Here is a 20,115-nt window from a genome sequence, read left to right on the forward strand (position 1 = left end):
CCTGCTGCAAAAGGGGGCTAAGAGAGAAAGGGCAGAGCCTGATTTGATCCAGGTTCCAGGTTCACAACTGAGCTTCCTGTGTTACACTAGTTCTCAGCACAGTCTCTTGGTTCCACAAACTACCACCTTCCCCAGCCAGGGACCCTCTGGATTGTTGCACTGTAACTCCCATCATTCTCAACCAGCATGGAGTTTGGAAATGATAGAATTTGTAGAGCAGCACATCCAAACAGCACTGAGTTTGGCAAGGCTGATAGAACACATTTGTGCAAGACTCCCCAGCCCTGCTTACCCCTTCGTCCCAACCTAATTCAAGAAGATTTGAATTCTTAAAGAATGCTGCAACATTTTGATAATGCTTCCCTGCGTTCCTCTGAACACATTCACCTGGAAGACAGGTGTCCACTTGTTGTCAGGCTGGGGAGAGGGAAGAAAGTGGAGGAGGCTTTGGAGGGAGAGCCCATTATTCAATAAGCTGGAGAGCAGTGCTACTTAACAGTATCATGTAGAATGGATGGCCTGGGATAGAGAGCGTTTAAGCGACTGTTTACTCCTGCATTATCCTGCTGGCCCATCAAGGTCCTTGGATGAGGCACTGGAAGGGAAATCAGTGGGGATGCGGGGCAGAGCCTTTTCAGGGCTGGCTAGTTACAGTGCCCAACACACTGCTGCCCATTGCATATTTGCACTTGCTTAATTAAGCCTGAGGGACCACTGTGGCTTTAATCCTCTATTCCCATCCTAGCCTGGGTCAGACAGCCTTGCAGCCCTTGGTACCAGTGGAAGCGTCCCTTCCAATGCAAACAACAGCTGCAGGGGGTGGGGAAGCTCTGGATGGGACCGCAGCATGACAGAGGGAGAAAGAATGAACAAACAAGCAAACAATGAAAGCCCTCCACTATCTCAGGTCAATCCTTCATTGAGCAAAGAAAAAAACATGCACTGATCCTAACCTAAGCCAAAGCCCAATTCAGGTACCAAAACAGATATTGCTTTAAAGTTAAATGTCTGGCAGCTACATCCCCCCGCCCACCCGTTTTAACTCTAGAGTAGATCTCATGCCCCCAGGTTTGTTTGGCACTGGGGATGGCCATGCTTTTTAGGTCTGGGTCAGAGCTAACCATGCACCCTCTCTAGAAGAAAAATGAAAAGAAGGCATCTGTGTTGGACACACACTTAAAGTAATGTCTGTTTGGGCCTCCAGTTTGGCCCTCAACTGTAGTGCCCACACTGTGGAACTCCCTCCCTAGAGAAGACACTTCTCTGGTCTGTTCCTTATTTTATGCATTTACTTTATTTCTGTAGCACCCAATAGGCGGTTCACAACCGTTAATCAAAATGCAAGAAGATATAATGAAAGTACAAATACAGTATAAATTTCCAATATACAAATTAAAACAGATTAAAAATTCCAATATAAACAGTTTAATATCTAAAACATTGCCAACAAAACCTAGACCCAATTAAATCGGATGACATAGTACATCTTATGCCATTCAATGCCTGGGAATAGAGGGCAGTTTTGACTTGATGTCAAAGAGATGAGAATGTTGGTGCCAGACAAGCCTCAGCAGGGAGACCATTCCACAATTGAGGAGCCACCACTGAAAAGGCCCTGCTTCTCATTGTCTCTTTTTGGGCCTCCCTTGGAGGCGGTACTCAGTGGAATGCCCTAAATGTGGATCATATCATCTGGTTAGATTGAGGTCAGGAGTGGCATTTCATCAGGTATTTGTGGTTTCTTACTGGCCTTCTTTTAAATGACATTGAAAATGGGTAGTTTTCAGGGGGGAAACACATATCAACCTGTCTTCCATATAAGTTTGTATGCACGCAGACTTCACTAATGATTTTGATGAGGCTGGATCGTTCTGTTCCTGTTTTTTTCCTGCTTATTTTATTTCTTTATTGTCAGCTGTTTGCATTTTTCCCATGTGATCACTGATAAACAAACAAAGGGGACATACATTTAGATGCTCATGTTGATAAGCAAGGGTCCCTGATCAGCTTCCGAACCTTCCCATTTCAGGCATGACGAGTCGTCTGCTCGGATCCACCTTGGAACCCTATTTGTTGCCGGAACTGACCCGATATGACTGTGAGGTCAACGTCCCAGTGCTGGGCAGCTCAACCCTTCTGCAGGGAAGCGATTTGCTTCGAGCTCTTGACCAAGCCACTTGAGCAGAGCCTGCAGTGTCCCCTCACCTCTCCTGTTCAAACCAGCCGCAGTTTTTAAGCCTATTTTTGCAAGTAGACAATTTCTAATACTGATTACACTTTTGCAAAATTTTACTTATCTATTGAACTTGTCCACATTACCAAATAGTGGCCTTTCTGTGAAGTTACTCACTTTCTTATTCATATTAAAAGAAATATGCATCTACTGTATTTTTCCTTTCTATTTTGATGAAGTGTTCCTTAGAAATTTCATATTATATGTTTCCCCTCCACTATGTGTAATTTATATGTTCTGAACCTTCCTCAATATTCATGCTAATAATAATAAAAAGCTGTGGTCTGCTAATGGCTCTATGTAATGCTTTGGCTCCATTTATTGCTAAGATTTGTCCCTTTTGCCAAAGATAAGAGAACTTCATACATCTTTTTCCTAACCACAGTCAGCACTGCCATGTTCAGATACAATATAGTTACTGCCTATCCTCTGTTTCTCTGCATGCCCTAGTATGAAATCCTTTGCAGGTTTTAATCTCTTAAAACATTCTGAATTCCACACCTCAACACACGCAGTGCAGCATGCCATGAGTTCACTGCAGTCCCTGGGCAGGTTGCAGATGACCGCTTTTTGGTTTACAATTGAGTCATGAATTAAGACTTGATCCTCTCTGAGGAGGGCCGTCTGACTCTACAAGTAATCCAAACAGTAGCTTAGGATCACGATATTCTTTTTTTAGAATGGACCGTGTGATCTGCGGGAGATCTGAGCATACCGCTCTAACATCTTCTGTGACATTGCAAATGTCTTTGTATGCACTTCTGCAATCAGGCAGCGATACTGCCAGACTTAACAAATGCCACAACAAATACCCTATTTGAGACTTGGTGGGATTTTTTTCTTCCATATGGAAAAGCCAAAGCTATTGGGTAAATAACTCAATGTTTTAGCAATATCAAGGTGCCTTCCCCAACAGACTTTACCCAATGCTTAAGATAAGCTCGATGTTCCCCTGGTTAAACAGGTGGGATAGTTGCTGCCATCCTAGAGGTAGAACAAGGCTCTGCAAAAGATTCCAAGATGAAGGAATTCCAGGGTCACTTATGTCAGTGTCACCCTCCTTACAACCTTTCTAGGTTAGGCAGGAAGTTGAGAGTGTATCAGAATGAATTACTGCACAATTAGAACTAAACAGAGGGAATTCAGCATATCTGTGTTTTAATTCTCCACTGTTGTTTGTTGTTGATGTTGTTGTTACACAAAGCATAATTGATTCTTTGATACTTTCCTTTGGATTAAATGTTTATCATATATTGGTACTTTGTTATACCTGTTAAGACATAGATGCAGAACCATGAACCTTTGTTAGAAAATGTTTTACTGCAATCTTTTAGCTTTCTTATGTTGTTGCTGATATTGCAAGACTTGTCCAAAGGCTGTCGCTAACGCTGCTAATTGCCCATTTTCATTGGATTTTTCCCCAACTAACTAGCCACATCCTCTGTACTACTGAATTTTGCTGAGAAATAAATGTAGTTGCTTGCCTACTTTTTAATTTTTAAAACCAATATTATAGATCTCTGGAGCAGTTGAGTGGGAAGGCGTTGGTCTTTTGATTTCCTTTTAATTGTTGATAGCCTTTCAAGTGCAAAAAATATTTCAAAGGGCAATCTGTACTTGCATAAACACTATTTAAAAAAACAAACAAAACATGTTGGTGCTCAGGAATTTATTTAAATAGAAGGAGTCAATGTCATTCCGTGCAAATCCTGCTTGCCTTTGCTGGGCAAATGGGCACACTTGTATATTCAATCCAGCAATAATATAAACTCAAGGAAGGGGTGCAGATTTTAAAATATTTGTTGAAGCAGTGTGATGGAGAAGGACAGGCGGGCCAAGGGGCAGGTCTGGGGCAACAGAGTCAGTGGCGATGCCAAACTTGATGCTAAAATTGTATCTACCTAGACGATTACCTGAATGCAAATCAGCATAGATTTATAAAAAGTCATGGACTCTCTTAAAAACTGCTGCCACTCCCATTTTATACTTAAGCTATCCCAGCCCCTATGCCCATCATCCCCTCCAGCATGGCCACTGGAAGCTGTAGTCCAAACCATCTGGAAAGCGCCAAGGTGAGAAAGGCTGCTCGCAGCTCACCTGTCCCACCAGTCCTATGTGCTTGCATGGGACTTGAGCACAGACTTTTTCTATAGTTTCCTGGGGGCAGCTTCAGACCTACAAACATTTATGTTGCCCGATCCATATCATATATAAAGGAGCGCAAGGATTTTGGTTCATTGCAGCAAGTAAAACAGCATGCTTGGTTCTGTACTAAGGATCTTGATTTTTCTAAAGCCATGCTAGATTGCTCAGTAAGTTGCTTAACTAAAGTTGCAGGAGCATAGGCATTGCTTGTGCACCATCAGGTTCCCTGTCTGCTTCATGGAGCAGTGTACCTCTGCACATGCATCCCTTTGCAAATGTGGATGGCGTGCTGGAGCAAACAGGAGGATACTGAGAGTTCCGGAATGGACCTCTGGATGATGAACTGGATGCTGATTCCAAGTGCCGGTTCGGACACAATGCCCAGGATCCAGTCAAAATGAAACACTTGAAATTCGAGCTGATTTCAGTGGGAGAGGGTACCGGTGGTGCTTCACCCACTCGCACAGAACATTAATGGGGATGTAAAGTGCTTAACTTTCAGTGTGCTCTGCTTGATGACTGGAAAGCATGAGGTGTCCTCCAGGACAGGTTTGCATAGCTCATGGGAATTAATTAATCTGTGAGGAGGCACTGCATGTATCAGACACGTGTGAGTGACAATTGGAATATGCACCCCTGGAGGTGGGAATGCCTCCTCATGTTACCCAGCCACCAAGTGTTATGCGAGGGTTATGTAACCCTCACATAACCCTACAACAAGCCATGGGCCCAGCAATGAGCCCTGCATGTAAACCAGGTAAATACCATGCAAATCATCACTTAGAGGAAAATAGGCTGTTTAAAGACCTTTCCCACTCTTCTTTGGATTTTGGCTTAATATTTGTTCATGATGGAGGAAAAAAGGAAAGAAAAATCAGAATGGATTTGAAGCCTGCATTTTGGCATCCATTTCAGACATAACGCAACCTGTTCAGATGATGAATTTCCCCAATGTATAAAACTTCGCACACAGCAAATGCTTCCAGCTCCTGCATTTTGTCATCTCCCAGCCATCCACAGGCACTGCTACCCAGTGGGTGGTCCTTCCTAAAGAAGGGACCTTGTACAAGTCCTCCTCTCAAGTGGTTTTCCTGGGTTCCTTCCCTGTGATGGGCGCCAGGATTTGAGATTGCAGCAGCAACAGGCAAACCCTCCCAAGAAGCCCTGATCCGGTAGGGATAAGTCTTTAAAGCTGCACTCTGTTGCAGTGGAATGAAATGGCAGGGCACCTGGCCAGGGGTTTGTCCTCACTGAGGCTGCAATCCTATACCCACAGACCTGGGACTGTGCCTTCGGAAGCCCTTTGGGCTTGCTTTTGAGGAGACACAGATAGGGTTGGGTGCTTAGGAGTCTGCCTCCGCGTGCATCGTCCAGGAGAATTATGAAGGCAACTCTCTTGATTTGGAAGCATTACACTGATTGAGCACTTCTAAGCATGCAAATTTTTAAGCTCTCTATAACACATTTTAAAGTGCAGGGTGGGGTGGTGGGAGGGATAAAAGGTTTTCTATAAGAAATATTTTTTAAGCAAAACATTAAAGTCTTTGATGTGTTAACACAGGGGTGGGGAAAGTCTGACCTCTGTATGTTGTTGGACTACAATGCCCATCTTCCTTCAGCACCAAACTCCCATCATCCCATCACTACCCCCATCTTCCTGCATCTGCAGCTAGTCCTGCTAGCTGGGTCTGATGGAAACTGTAGTCCAACAACACTCATATTCCCCATCACTGCATTAACTAAAGAAGTTGTTACAGCCAGGTGTGGGAGATAAGGCTACAGTCTAGCCAGTGTTAAGCACATGTGAATGTAGCAATCACCTTTTTCCAAATGTGTGTTGGGACAGAGGAGCATCCCTCAGAGAAGGCACAGCTGGGTGCAGCTTTCTGCCGAGTTTACAGGCAATGGCAAATCCTTTTGCTTTTGTATAGCGCATGCACTGGGCCTCCGGTGTGCTTAACTGTGGCCAGGCCATGACTAGAGCTCGTATGATAAAAGTTAAAGCTGTGCTCTAGAAAGAAGCATAGACGTAGAGCTGCGATCCTTTCGGCACTGACTTGGGAGTAAGTGCCACTGCATTCAGTGGGACCTATTTCAGAGTAGCCAGGCAGAGGCTGCACTGCAACCAGGGCAGTGTTAGGCTGTCCACCTCAAGGGACGACTCTTGGAGGAAGCGGTCTGAAGCCTGTAGCTGCAGCAGAGCAAATCTAATTGTGGTCATGATGTGTGTGCTTGAAGGGTTAATGACACTTAAATATCGCTTTCTAATTTTTATTCTTTATTCATTCAGCATTAAGATGTTTTACCCTAACCATTTACTAAAACACACTGGGGAGGGAGGGGGTAAAAAATCCATGCTTAAAATATTAACCATAATTCTTGTCATAATTATTTTATGTTCTCTATATTGTTGAATTCCGTATTGATAATCGTGTAACTGTATGGGAACTTTTAACGTGATAAAGGAAATGTATTTTGACACTGATACCTTATTAAAGTATACTGATCCTTAAATGTCTTATGACTCTTGTTTCTGGCAAAAGCAAAAATTGTCACTGAAATGTATCATTGTAAAACCAACGTATTTATTAAATTATTTATAGAAAATAAATATTTGCATTGATCTTTAAATGCACAAAACGAGAAATGGCCCATATTTGAAAGCTAGTTGAAAAAAGACTACACAGAGTGGGAGGATGAAAAGAAATATTGATTTATGCAATGAACTGGATGATGATAATACATTATTGTAAGTAATAATTATGTACATGATGAAGTACAATAGTTAAAGACAATTATGTGTTAATATTGTAACTCTGAAAGAACATGTTTAAACTTTTCAAAGCATGTCATGTCTCCAAAGTCCTAACATTTTCCTCCAACTTTCAACCCTCCAGATGTTTTAGATTCCAGATCCAATGGATCCCAACCAGCTTGGGATCAGGAATTTAGTGAATGTAGTTCAAAACATCTGGAGGACACGGGTTGCAGAAGGCTGCCTTACCACAATCCTGTGAAGTAGGACGATACTGTTTTTTGTCCTTCCTCCATGCAAGTCAAGATAGCATAGATAGCATTGTCAAAAGTTATTGTCACAATAATGCTTCAAAGTTGGTTGATCTATGAGTTGTTACTTTCTGCTGGTGAAGTTCCACATAGATCTGCTAATAAGCTTCATTGCTCAGCCCTGGTTTGACTTTGGATCATCTTGGTCCATGACTGGCAAAGGACACTGACTGAAATTACCTCCATATTGTAGATTTGCAGGCTGAGGCTAAGAGGGAAGAGTGACATGATATGTTCAGGATTGAGGTGAGAGCTGCACTAAGGCTTACCCAAAAGCACTCCGTCCTGTTGTGGGTTCTACATTTCAAGAAGGATCAACTGGAGGAAAAGGCTGGCATTGGCTACTAGGACCTGGCCGCTAGATGCTGCCTCCAGCACCAGGGGCCGTATGCCCAGGTATACCAATTGCTGGGAGCATGGCTGGGATGGCACTGTTGCACTCATGTGCTGCTAATGAATTTCCTGTGGGCAGCTGGTTGACCACGGTGAGCAGGATGCTGGAGCAGATGAACCCTTGGTCTCGCCCAGCATGGCTCTGCCTATGTTCTTACGAAGGGCATTTAAAACCTGGAGCATTTAAAACCTGAGAGGGTGACCAGGATGGTGAAAGATCTGGAAACCAAGTCCTGTGAAGCGTTTTTGAAAGAGCTAGGTAGCTTTAGACTGGAAAAGAGATGACTAAGCAGAGGCATGACAGTGGTTTCCAAAGTGATGTTGGAATAGAAATTGGAAGAGAGTTGCTTTCTCTTGCTCCAGGACTGAAACTAATGCATGCCAACTGCATGGAGGCCAGCCCTGGCTAAATGCTAGGAGAACATTCTAACAGCGCTTTTTCAAGAGTGGAATGATCTATCTGGGGAGCTGGTGGATTGTCCTTCTCTGGAGGTATTTCAACAGACATTAGACAGCCACATGGCAGGGATGCTGTAGCTGCATCTCTTTGCACTGTGCAGCGCATTGGACAGTACCATGATCTGGGGAATAATCAAGTCAAGATTATATAAATAGGCATATAAATGCATGAATGCAATCATCATAATTCCACAATCCCAGAGATGAACTCAGTCCTATCTTTTATTTGACCATACAATGTCTACCATTTCCCATCATTACTGTGGCTGCTACCAGATTCAAGGTATCCTGTGTTAGTCTGGTGTAGAGTAGGCTCATTGAAATGAAAGAGTCATAAGTTAGTTAAGGCCCTTTGGCTTAGGACTAGCTTAATTCTCATCCATTTCAATAAGTATGGTCTAAGTAGGACTAACAGAATCTACCCTTGGAGCCCAATCCTATGCAAGTTTAGAAAAAAGGCCTACAACTCCCTACATACCCTAACAACTGGGCTAGAGCATGCTAGGAGCTGTAAGCCCTTCTGGTTGTCTTAACTTGCACAAAACTAAGCCTTCTGTATTCGATTTCTTTTTCAACCTATCTGTCCACCTTTCAGATCTGTACCTGCCTTCCCTCAGGCAGCTGAACCTGGCATTCATGGGCATGCTACAGCATGCTTCCAGTATTTTGAAGTTACGAAGTTTTTCATAATGATTTTCATTAGCAAACTGTCAGTCCTTAAGTGTTACCTGCTTTTCACCTTTTGTTTTGTTTAACATTCCGTCATAATGATCTACCTTGCTGCAAGATTTAGTGCCCTTTGGTTGGCACTTATTTAGGCTGTGAATCATGGCCTATAATTCTTGCACAGGTTTTCAAAAGGCAAGCCAAAGACTGCACGGAATTACTGAAATGAGGAAAGATGGAGCTTATTGTTGGCTGCCTTGAGCATAATTATCTTTTGGAAAGCTGGGATAGAAATTAATTAATTGATTAATTTGATACCCCAAATGGAAATGCCGTGATCCTGCTATGGTGAAAAAGACCTAGGCTACCACTCATCTAACGGTTGATGAGCAATGCCGAGGACCCTGCTTCCCCCTTGTTATGATCCTTAATCTTGAAACCAGGCTCTGCCCAGGCAGCTCTCCAAACAGAGGACTGTACTCTGCACAGTTGGGCACCTGGCCACTTTAACTGGCTGGTTTCCTGTGTTATTGGTTCCGAAATGGAGCATGGCCAAATGTTCTCCCACCTCTTGTCACTTTCCTGGCTCCAGTGTGAAAGGGATACAATAGCAAGAAGGAACCAGACACCAACATGTTCTTTTTAGTCTTCCAAATAATATACATTTCTTTACGGGGCTCTCTGAATTCTGTCCTTCCTTGAGAAAAAATGGGGGAACTGTCACCCAGCCCTGTTTAGATTATGTTAAATTACTCCTTTTAGAGTAACCTCTCCCACAGGAAACATATTTTTAAAACATACACAAAACAATGCAGGGCCAGAAGAAAAAAGCCACCAGTCATTCCATTTCTACACCAATCAGCACTTTCCTCTTTTGGTAGGGCCAGGACTTGGCACTAAGGCCTTGCAAGCAAAAGATCTCAGGATCAGTCGCCAGTGTCTCTGGGAAGACCATGATTCTGGTGAGCCACTGCCGCCCAGCCAACCTGGCGCCATGCTGGCTGGAGCTTGTGGCCTAGCACATCTAGACAAGGATGGCACCAAGGCTAGGTGCGGTTTGGCATCCGCCAAGGGCCCACACCCCAGCAGCATCCTACCAACACAAGTCCCCGGTACTTGCTCCTTCTTCTCCTCCTGGCAACCTGCCTGCTCGACTGTCTCTCTCCTGGGACCTGTAATGCCACCACTCTGCCTGTGGAGCAAGCATCTGATGTCAGATTTCGGAAAGAAGAGGAGGAGCAGGAGCAAGGGTGAAGCCTGAAGATGTCTCGCCAAGGACCCTCAGAAAGCTAGACCAGCGCTGCTTCCAGAGGGGGCCAGGTCAGGGAAGCAGAGGATGCAGAGGCCAAAGCTCAGCTAGCTCGGACAAGTGATACACAAACAACAAGATTCATAAACAAACAAGTGACAAACTATAAGGCAACTTCTGACATCCTCTGCAGCTCTGACTAGCCAGGAAGATAAGGTAGCACATTTATGCCGTTTCCATAAGCTTTCCGCTGGACTCGGTTCTCAGAAGATCACAGAAAGATGCTGCAGTCACAAAGAGCCAACCTGGGCAGCCCTTCAACAGCTTTTCTGAGCATGCACGATCCAACGTGCTCTGGGTCAGATGCATGGAAGCCTCTGACCATGAAGGCTTCTGTGCATCGGTGCATGAAACAAGGTGCAGCGGTGACTGTCTCTGCCCTCACTGTGCCTTGCATTTACTCAAGAAGGTCGCTCTTGACTGTCTAGATTTCATGCTAGGGAAGGTACCAATAGGATCAGCATCAGCGTCCCCAGCACACCCCTTTTGCCCTCCCGAAGACCCTGCTGGCCTGCAGAGAGGCATCTGGTGCAGTTCCTCCCAAGCTGGCTGGGGGGAGGAGGGGGCAGGGCAGAGGCTTGGAAAGTCTTGGCCCATATAAAAATTAGTACATTAACAATTATTATTCATGGTGCACAATGAGAGGGAGAAAGAGGAGCTCAGGAGCATTCAATGCAATCTGGAAAGCTTCTTTAATGGGGACCTGCTGGATGAAGCTTATTTATCAAATAACATGCACAAAAATTTGCCTCCCCCCAAATATCTGCCAAAGGATCACCTGAACATACTCCATGCTGGAGTCAAGGGAAGCCTTATCCATGAAACAGGTGGGCACAGGGTCGAGAGGGTAGGTGGGGAATTATTTCTCTCCCTCTCCTGTCACCCTAAAACTCCCATTGGCAACTCATGAAACTGAAATTTAAAGCAGATTAAACTACGGAATCCCCAACCAAGAGGTGGTGAAGGCCACCAACATGGAGGGCTTTGAAAGGGGGTGGGACAAATTCATGGAGGCGAAGCTACCCGTGGCTGCTCGTCCTGATGGCTTTAGGCTGCTTCCAGTGTCAGAGTGAGGATGCCTCTGCGCACCAGTTGCTGGGGAACATGGGCAGGAGGGTGTCTCCCAGAGTCGTCTGCCTGGCCACTCTAGGAAAGAGGATGTCTAGCTGAATCAAATACACACTCGCCCCCACTCCCCACCCACGTCCTCCAATGCTAGCTAGAAATACAGAATCATGCAACGGCCTGGGCAGGGTGGGATCCCTGAAGTGGGCCTCCATGGTCTGGACGTGTGCATGCCCTCCCCAACATGCCCACAAATTATGCATGGACCTGGGGGGATAGTTTTGGGAGGCAGGGGGCCGCTGTAGCGAGTGACGGATGCAAAGCTCTTGCCTCCCTCTGCCCGGCAGCTGTTCCGGCCTCACTTCATGTGCCTTGCCAAGCTGGGCCAGGGAGCCCAGGGATGCCTTTTGGTCAGCTGCCGCTGCATCAGCGAATAATCCCGGAGCAAAGGGATGTGTCCCTGGGTGGGAGGGCCGCTTTTTCGTCACTGGCATGCTGGTTTCGAGAGCATGCCCAGTTATGGGCAAGACCATTTCTGGTCTAACTCTTCTAATCCCACGAGATTCTCATTTTTTTGCATGCACCATCCGAAGTATTTCTGAAGCCAGAGAGCAGCCATCTTTTGAGCAGAATAACAACCTTGCCACAGTCTCTTCTCCTGCCTTCCGCGGAGCCCCACAGCTGCTTCCCGCGTCTCTGCTGTGTTTGTATGCAAGCACTGTGATGTCACCCACCCCAGCAGGGGCTTCTGCTCCGGTGGGGGACAGGGACCGATTCACAGATCGCCCTTCCCTACACTCTGTTCATTGTTCCTCTACTCTGGCATAAGAGAAGATGTTTACTGCTGGGAACTTTCTGCCGTGAAGCCACGGGATGCTCTGCCGACTGGAACCCGGCCAGCGGTGGGATGAAATCACGTCCCCCGACGCCTTTACAGGGGACCTTTCCAGGCAGGGAAGACACCGGAAGCACCAAAGGGCTACAAACCTTCTTTGAGATATGTCAAATTACCCAGGGAGTGTATTAAGGCAGGGAGTGGGGCAACAGCATGACTGTGCTTTCACTCTGTGCCCCACAAAGCTGGCACTGTTGTTGTGTTGCTCTGTGCTGGCGAGTTAAGTCCAACTTATAGCACCCTTATTACTGAGCGCCCCCCGAAATGGCCTTTCCTTGGCAGGCCTGCTCAGCTCTTGCAAATTCAAGGGTGCGGCTACCATTATGGATCTGATCCACCTTACAGTGGGTCTTCCTGGACTACCAGCCATGTCATATGGCTTGCCAGGTATCTGAGAACATCCTGGCTTGCCCAGCAAGGCAACCAGTATAGGCTTGCCGAGAGCCTGGTTTGTCATGAAGCACATCAAGTGAGCTGCGTTCAGATTGGCAGGTTACCTTGTACAAGACCGATGTGGTCCTTTAAAAATTATATTTACAGAGGGAAACAACCCAAAGGAAATGGTGCCAGGACACCAAGCATGCTCAGGGGCCAAAAATGCTGACTGGCTGTTCAGAGAGGGAAGGGGCAACAGAATATCCTGGCTGGCTGGCTGGCTGGCACCCTGTACAAGGGCACTCCGCCCTCCATCACCTTCTTGCAGGCCCTGCTAGCTTATCCTGGTCTTTGTTCCCATTTATTGAAACATTAGCACATACCTTGCAGCGAAAACCTTCAAGGTTGGCTTAGAAAACCTGCTAGAACCACACAATCCCCAGAAACTGCCTTGCTGCGCTTGAGCTCACTGACTGATCCCTGCTCTTCAACCTTCCCCGGAGGTGGTGAGGAGCGAATCTTCTGTCTACTAAGCATGTGAACAAACCACCAAAAAAGAGAGAGGAGAAGCAGCAGCTAGAGACCCAGTTCTTGGCAGCAGTCCTGGAGAAATGCAGCCGGGGCACCCAGGATGCCTTGGCCTTCTGCAAAGCCGCCCAAAGGAGAGAAGGGAGGTGCTTAGGGAAGGCGGTCATAGCATTGGTGCCACTGAAGAGAAGTCCTGGGGTACTGCCCCACCCGGCTTACGCCAGACCAGGTTTTGTGTGTGTGTGTGGGGGGGGGGGGCTACACAAAGGAGGGTCTCCAAAGACGATCCCAACAAAAGGGAGCCTGTGGTCTGTAGAGCATAGTTAAGCCAGGGGTGGACAACCTGCAGTGCTCGGGCCGCCACTCACGAGGCCTGTGGAGAGTGATGGTTCAGGCCTCTGGGAAGAGTGAGCTGAGCCTCCTGGGAACCCACTGAGCAGGCCGGGAGAAGGGGGAAGCCAGCGAGAGAGATGGAAGGGGGTGAAAAGAGGAGCATTTGCTTCCCTTGAGGGGGGTGTCAGGGACCAGGGGCTCTGTGAGGGCCGACCGTTGGCATGCAGCCCTGCTCGGTAACCTCCTCCCCACAGGAGAATGTGCCGCTTCCTCACCCCAGGGTGGCTTTACTTTGCAGCTTCTGAGTGAGCCCTGCGCTTCTCTGGAATAAGCCCAGTCCAGCTAGTCCCCCACAGAACCGTAGACGTTGCAGCCCGAGGCCCTCATGGGAATGCAGGTCTCTCGCTGCTACATTTGCCTAGCAGGGCACATCTGGGCAGTTCCCAGAGAGAAATGTGAGATTTATATCCTGCCTCCTCCAAGAAACCCAAATCATATTCCTCCTCCTCCTCCTCCTCTCCATTTTATCCTCACAACAACCCTGCGAAGTCGATTGAGTTGAGAGAGGGACTGGCCCAAGGCACCCAGTGAGTTTCAGGGCCAGGTGGGGACTCGAACCTGGATCCTCTGAGTCCCAGTTCAGTGCTTTAAGCACCATGCCACTCCAGGTTGCTACCGAAAAGCTGGGCCCAATTTCCTCTCCAGCATGTTGCCATGGCTGGTGTTTCAGCTGGCAAAGCCTCGGTTTGCATTCAAGTCCGAAAGGAGAACTTGCCGTTGACCGCAGTGGCTTAAAGACTGGGTGATTCTGAGCCACTGGGACCTCACGTTTTGTCTTTCATGCTTCACTCTCCCAATGATTTAATCAGACTAATGAGATCTGGTGTGAAGAAACCACTTTGTCTCCAGCCAACCCATTTCCCCCATTCTGGATTTCTAATGGCCGTCATTTAGATTTTAGTTACAGGAGAACAAAATTGCCCAGCGCAGCTCCCAGACATCAAAGAAAAATAAACCTTCTATTTGTTTCCAAGACTGGACTGTATTTGCTAGCACTGCAATGAGTTGCAAACAGCAAGTGTCACGCTGTCACCGCAACCAGGGCTGTGGTTGGGTTTTTTAAAGGGGGCATTTGTGGTCATACATAAGAAAGGGGGAAAGGGAACCGGCCTGCAGATGGGGTAATGAATATCATTAAGCAGCACATTTTAAACCCCAACAAAAAATGGTTTTATGCAAAGGAAAAGGAATTTGGATGAGATCCAGCCAGAGTTATGAACTTCAAAGTCCCGTAGGTTTCTGTGGGAGAGTATTAAGCATGTCCTGTTGAACTAGACAGGTCTAATTTGAAATTCTTCATTTTACTTAAAATATATTCCCTCCACTTTCCCCTTAGGTTGTGCCAGTTTAAAGATTGGATGGATGGACGGACGGGCAGAGAGGGAGCAACACAGTGCTTTCCTCTGTGTTGCTCCCAAACACTAGAATGTCTTTAATTAATTAATTACTACACTGGCCAGTAGCTGAAGCTCTCTGGGCAGTGAACAGCAGTAATAAATATAATAAAGTGAAACAGAGAATAAAACAACTATAAAACATCACCAAATTCCATTAAAAAATTAAATTTTTGTTTTAGTTTTAAAATTTAAGCTTTTAGCTTATCCCAGTGCATAAAGCTTGGCCTGCTGAAAACATTTGCAGCTGGTAAATGCATCAGCAGAGAGAGGTCTTAACCTGGAACCAAAAAGTTAGTAAAGTTGGTGCCAGGAAGACTATCCCATATTTTGGGGGCTAACACAGAGAAGACCCTCCTTCTTCTTGCTACCAGCTGAAACTCCCTTGGTGGTGGCATTTGGACGAAGGCTCCAGGACTTGATTGTAGTGCTCAGATAGATAAAGGTTGGGAGAGGCGTTCCGTCAGGTATCGTGGTTCCAAGCCATGTAGGGCTTTCTCGGTCAAAGCAGAATTGGGCTCAGAGCCAGCCAATGCAAGCAAGCCAGAATGGGGCCGTGTGTTTAAACCTAGTTATTAGTCTGCCTGCTGCATTTGGCATAAGCTGCAGTTTCTGAACTGTCTTCGAGGGCGTTCGTTGCATTGCACTCGTCTATTTTAGGGATAACCAGAGGTTATCTGGTCGTAGCAAGAGGGGTTTGCCTGTTACCTTCTCTCCATTCTTTTGGGTGTCAGGCAAAGACCTTTTTATTGACCCAATACTATAAGTGTTAAGATAATTGTAAGGTTTTATAATATTTTATGGTATTTTACCTCTTAGTGCTATTGTGTCTTTTATTATGACTTTATCGGTAAAGATCTGAGGTTTTCGTGAAGTTTTATTGTGGTGCTTTGTTGCTTGACTGTTCAGAATTTATTGTTGTATTATTTGTTAATCTAATATTATTTATTGTTATTGTGTATATTATTATATTTTGTAATTCTGTGACCTGCCTTTCTGGTTAAAGGGATATAAATCTATTAAATGAATAAATATAGCCAGAGCGTTGCCCTTCTCAACTCAGCAATGCCCTTCTTCAGGTAAGGCAACCAGAACTGAACACAACATTCTAAGTGAAATTGCACCGAACAAGGGAAGTAGGATTTTGGCAGGTCTGTTTTCTATTCCATTCCCAATTATGCCTCGCATGGAGTTTGCCTTCTTCACAGCAGCCGAGCGCTGGGCTGGCATTTTCATTGAGTTGTTCGCTAGAACCCCAAGGTCCCTTTCTTGCTGCCAGTTCAGATCCCATCAGTGTGTACTTGACGTTGGGATTTTTCTGCCCCAACATGCATCACTCTACACTTGCTTATATTGAACTGCACGTGCCATTTTGATGCTCCTTCTCCCACATTGGAGAGATCCCTTTGGAGCGCCTCACCATCCCTTTTGGTTTTCTCCTCCTGGTCTCCTCTAGAGGAGGCCGAGGGGTGCGTGGTTTGCTCTGTTCCTCTGCAAGCCATACCAGCTACTGCTTGACCAAGCTTGTGGTGCCACCCAGCTTCAGAGGACACAGCAGAAGGGGCTACAAAGCCCTGCAAGAAGCCGTGGTTTGCTGGGCTGTCTTTGTAGCCATGGAGGAAGCACCCCGTAGGAAGTGTAAAAAGTGCAGACAAAACACCAGCTTCGTGGCTTAGCAGGTCATATAACTGCAGCCCCTGCTTTACATGGCAAGTGGCTGAAACTGGCTGTCAGCACCTCTTATGGGAAACGAAATCAAAAGCTGGCCAAAGTCACTACAAGCAGAGCGTCTTAACGGCTAGCCACAAGCAAGATGCATGACTAATGTGAGAACAAAGGCATCCTGCACAAGGGTTCTTCCCCTTCTTCCTGTCCTGGCACTGATCACTTTACCAAAATCTCCAGTCATCTTTTCCAGGAGGAACACTGCAGATTCCCACACAAGTTCATCCTGGGCCAGGGCTCTCCAACGCATTGGCCACAAATCCCATCTTCCCAGCTCCGCTTCTGGGAGGTGGCAGTTGCAGTCCAATGTACCAGCTTGCAGGGAAGTCTGAACTGGGAAAAGTACAGTGGTGCTTTTCCCTAATGGCCGCTGTAAACAAGTCCCAGCTTCCAAGCAATGGTTGGGGGAAAGGTCCCACGCTTCTCGCGTTCCCTGGGAAGGTGCCTGATTTTGGAGGTTGGATATGGCAGAGGCGAGGCCACTTGGCAGCCTCAGGGAGGCTCCGAGGAGGGGCAGCCTCCCTTCTGCTGGAAGTCCCACTGGTGCAGCTCTCACTCCTGTGCTGTGCGCTGTAACAGGGCACACTGGAATGGGCAGTGCAGGAGGAAGTTCTCAGGGGACGTGTGGTCTGCAGCACTTCAGTTCCATTCTTCCCCTGATCTGCCTCCAAACAGGCCCCAAACCTACACCAGCCCAGACGCTGGAGCAGATAATCCCCCCAGTCTTGTAAAAGGAAGCAAAAAGAAAAGGCCAGCAGGGAGAAGAAGGTGGCAGAACTTTGGACGGGCAGGTCCCTCGGTCATGTTACATCACCCCAACCAATTTGAGATTGCTTTATCTGAGTCTGCCGCCTGATACCAGAAAGCCTCCAGGCCGGATGCAACACTTTAGACAGGTGAAATGCCAGGCATGTCTGTGTATCTTTCTTCTGCTAAACATGCTTTTGCTTTGGGAATCTGAGAGCCTTTGGGCACCTGCTTCATATGTCAAAGGTCTGATATACAGCCTCTGCAGGTAGGATGAGAAAGAGCCCTGCCCGTCTGTGCTGGTGCTACTGGGGTGGATGGGCCAAGGGGCTGACTCAGGTTTTTGGGTTCTTATGTTCCTCTCTCATACTTCAGCTGTAGTCCTATGCTCATTTACCTGACAGTAGGTTCCACTGGAGTCTGGTTACCAATCTCCTTTCTGGAAGAGGAAGAAGCAGAAATTCAAGTGTCGCAGGTTTTCACATCACTGAAATATCAGCATGGGATATTTCAGCTTGGGAAATATCAGCAAGGACATATTTCTCCTAGTCACACATCAGTTAAAGGTGTTTTTGAATCCAGGCTCATGCAGAACAGCATCCCTAGAAGTTTATATAAATGTTCATAGATTTATATCAATGGAACATAAGCTTCAGCAAAAGTAGATCAAACATCTGTTTATACTGCCATTTGAGAGCAGTTTCTATATGTCATCTGCTCAATTCTCAAGAGAAAAACATTTCTTTCTTCCTTTTCTCTTTTCTTTTTTAATTTAGATTGTGTTTTGTTTTCCTGCAATTCACAATAAAAAGGAAGTTGGGAAAATGCAACCATTTTATCCTCATTTGACTGCCCCATAGTCTGAGCAGCAAATGCAGAACCTCCCTGGACTGCGCGATTTCCTCTCTGCACACCCAACCTTCCCCAGCTCGATGGCATGAAAGGCCCCAGTGTTTCTGCCAGCCCGTCATTCCCCTCTGCATTGTTCCTGCAATTAAAGGGGGCATGCTCGTCCCTCCTCGAACGTGCGCAAGCCATCTCCTGGAGGCACGAGAGGATAAGCCTCGCACAACCACTTCCGGACAGCTGTGCGGTCGGCCACCTCAGCAGGGACCACGTTCTGCACGCAGCTGGGCAAAGGGCTGGCGTGGAGTGGTGCAGCTGCCCACCCCGCTCTTCGCCACAAAGCGCAGCCAGCTGGGCAGGCAGCTGGGCAGGAAGCGCCGGGCGAGGAGGACGCTGTTGCCCAGCCTTCACGGGGGCAAATAGCACTCGCCTGCACGGCCCTGCTATCACCCGGCTGGATCTCCTGCAGCCTGGAAGTGCAGCCGAAGTGCAGAAACGTTGGAGCAGGGATGGGCGAGATAGAGCTGAGAAAGCCCAGAAGGATGCGGTCAGAGAAGTTAAGTCCCCAAAGGAAAATGGTCCAGAATAAGGCGGTTGTGTCAGCCCTTGCTGCAGGGAGGCGACTTAGCAGGCAGCTCCGCAGTGGCCCTGGAAAGGGTACCTGGGCTATGGAATAGACTTCCCAGAGGCTCTCTTGGCACCTGCATTCTCTCCAGCACCAAGCAAGGAGTTCCCTATTTCCCCAGGAATTTTGGTTTCAGTCTCTTTTAAAGCTTCTGTCGCTTTCAATCTTTGCACTTACAATAGTTCTGTTTCATATTGCAGTTTTAGCCATGTAAATTTTTATATCATGTTCTATGCTATGCTGTATGCCTTAGATAGTCCCAAACTGCTCAGAGAGCTTTATCTATTAGGTTGGATAGGAAGGAAATAATTAGAGAATAGTAGGAGGGCTTCATCCAGATCTTATGGCACTTCTTACCTCTCCCCGCCCTTTTCTCAGCAAGAGCATAAAGGAGAACCCTGCTGGATCGATCCGGGGTCCAGCCCTGCATTCTGCTGAAACAGAGTGGCCAACCAGACACCCACAAGTAGGACACAAATGCAATAACAGCATTTTGCTATTTGACACCAGCAATTGTGTTTAAATCCTGATTCAACCGCTTTTTTGCCAGCAGGGTAAAGGGGCCGTCTATTTTGCAGTTTCCTGGCCATGCTGGTGTGCTCTGTGACTCTCACTTCATTAGCTCAAGACAGGTTTTGGAAGGGCAGCTTGCCCTGTAACACCAAGAAGAAGATGTTCTTTTAAAGGGCTGGGAGTCCTGGGGTACAGAGTATAGTTGCCTTGACTTCCATTTTTCTTGGCAGAAGGGCAGGGTACAGATCAGCTCAGTAAATGCAGAGCTACATTTGTTGGAAGGTCTAGTCTCTCTGACAGGCAGCCCAGCCCAGCTCTGGATTGAGGCCATGGGCCAGCTGTGTCCTTGCACCTGCCCGTCCGTCGGCTGTTTCTGAGCTGAGCAAAGACATGCAGGCAGCCTTCTCCTCTGTGCTGAGATGCACTGCGTTTCTATTTAAAGGAGTGGTACCATGTCTAAAATTGCACCGAGACACATATATTTGCATATGTAAACATTATGCAAATTGGTGCCCTGCTTGTACTCTTTTCTGGTGAAGTGGGTCCTCTGTTTTGGCCATGTGTGAGGGGTTGGGCTGGTGCAGAGACGGGAGACCCTCTTGGGTGCTCTTCAGCATCCAGGCCAAACCATACAGAGAAGGCTTACGAGAAAGAAGAGTTGTTTGTGGTGAAGTTCCCTGGAGTGGACCATGGTGCCCTTGGCAACTTGCCAGCTGCCTCTTCCTGCCATGCCCTGTT

At 46.9% G+C, this 20,115-nt stretch overlaps 1 protein-coding gene across 3 annotated transcripts in view; it reads left to right on the top strand.

Annotated features, from left to right (window-relative positions):
* Positions 1-6,892, top strand: part of EPAS1 (endothelial PAS domain protein 1) — a 170,637-nt gene extending 163,745 nt beyond the window's left edge. For all 3 annotated transcript variants that reach the window (XM_044429686.1, XM_044429684.1, XM_044429685.1), the window contains one exon: positions 2,030-6,892. In XM_044429686.1, coding sequence (XP_044285621.1) covers positions 2,030-2,181 — 152 coding nt within the window. In that variant the 3' untranslated portion in view covers positions 2,182-6,892. The remainder of the gene's footprint in view (positions 1-2,029) is intronic.
* Positions 6,893-20,115: the final 13,223 nt, after the last annotated feature.

This window comes from Varanus komodoensis, unplaced genomic scaffold, assembly GCF_004798865.1.
Source record: "Varanus komodoensis strain SLA01 unplaced genomic scaffold, ASM479886v1 scaffold2, whole genome shotgun sequence".
In the NCBI taxonomy this organism is placed as follows: Eukaryota; Metazoa; Chordata; class Lepidosauria; order Squamata; family Varanidae; genus Varanus; species Varanus komodoensis.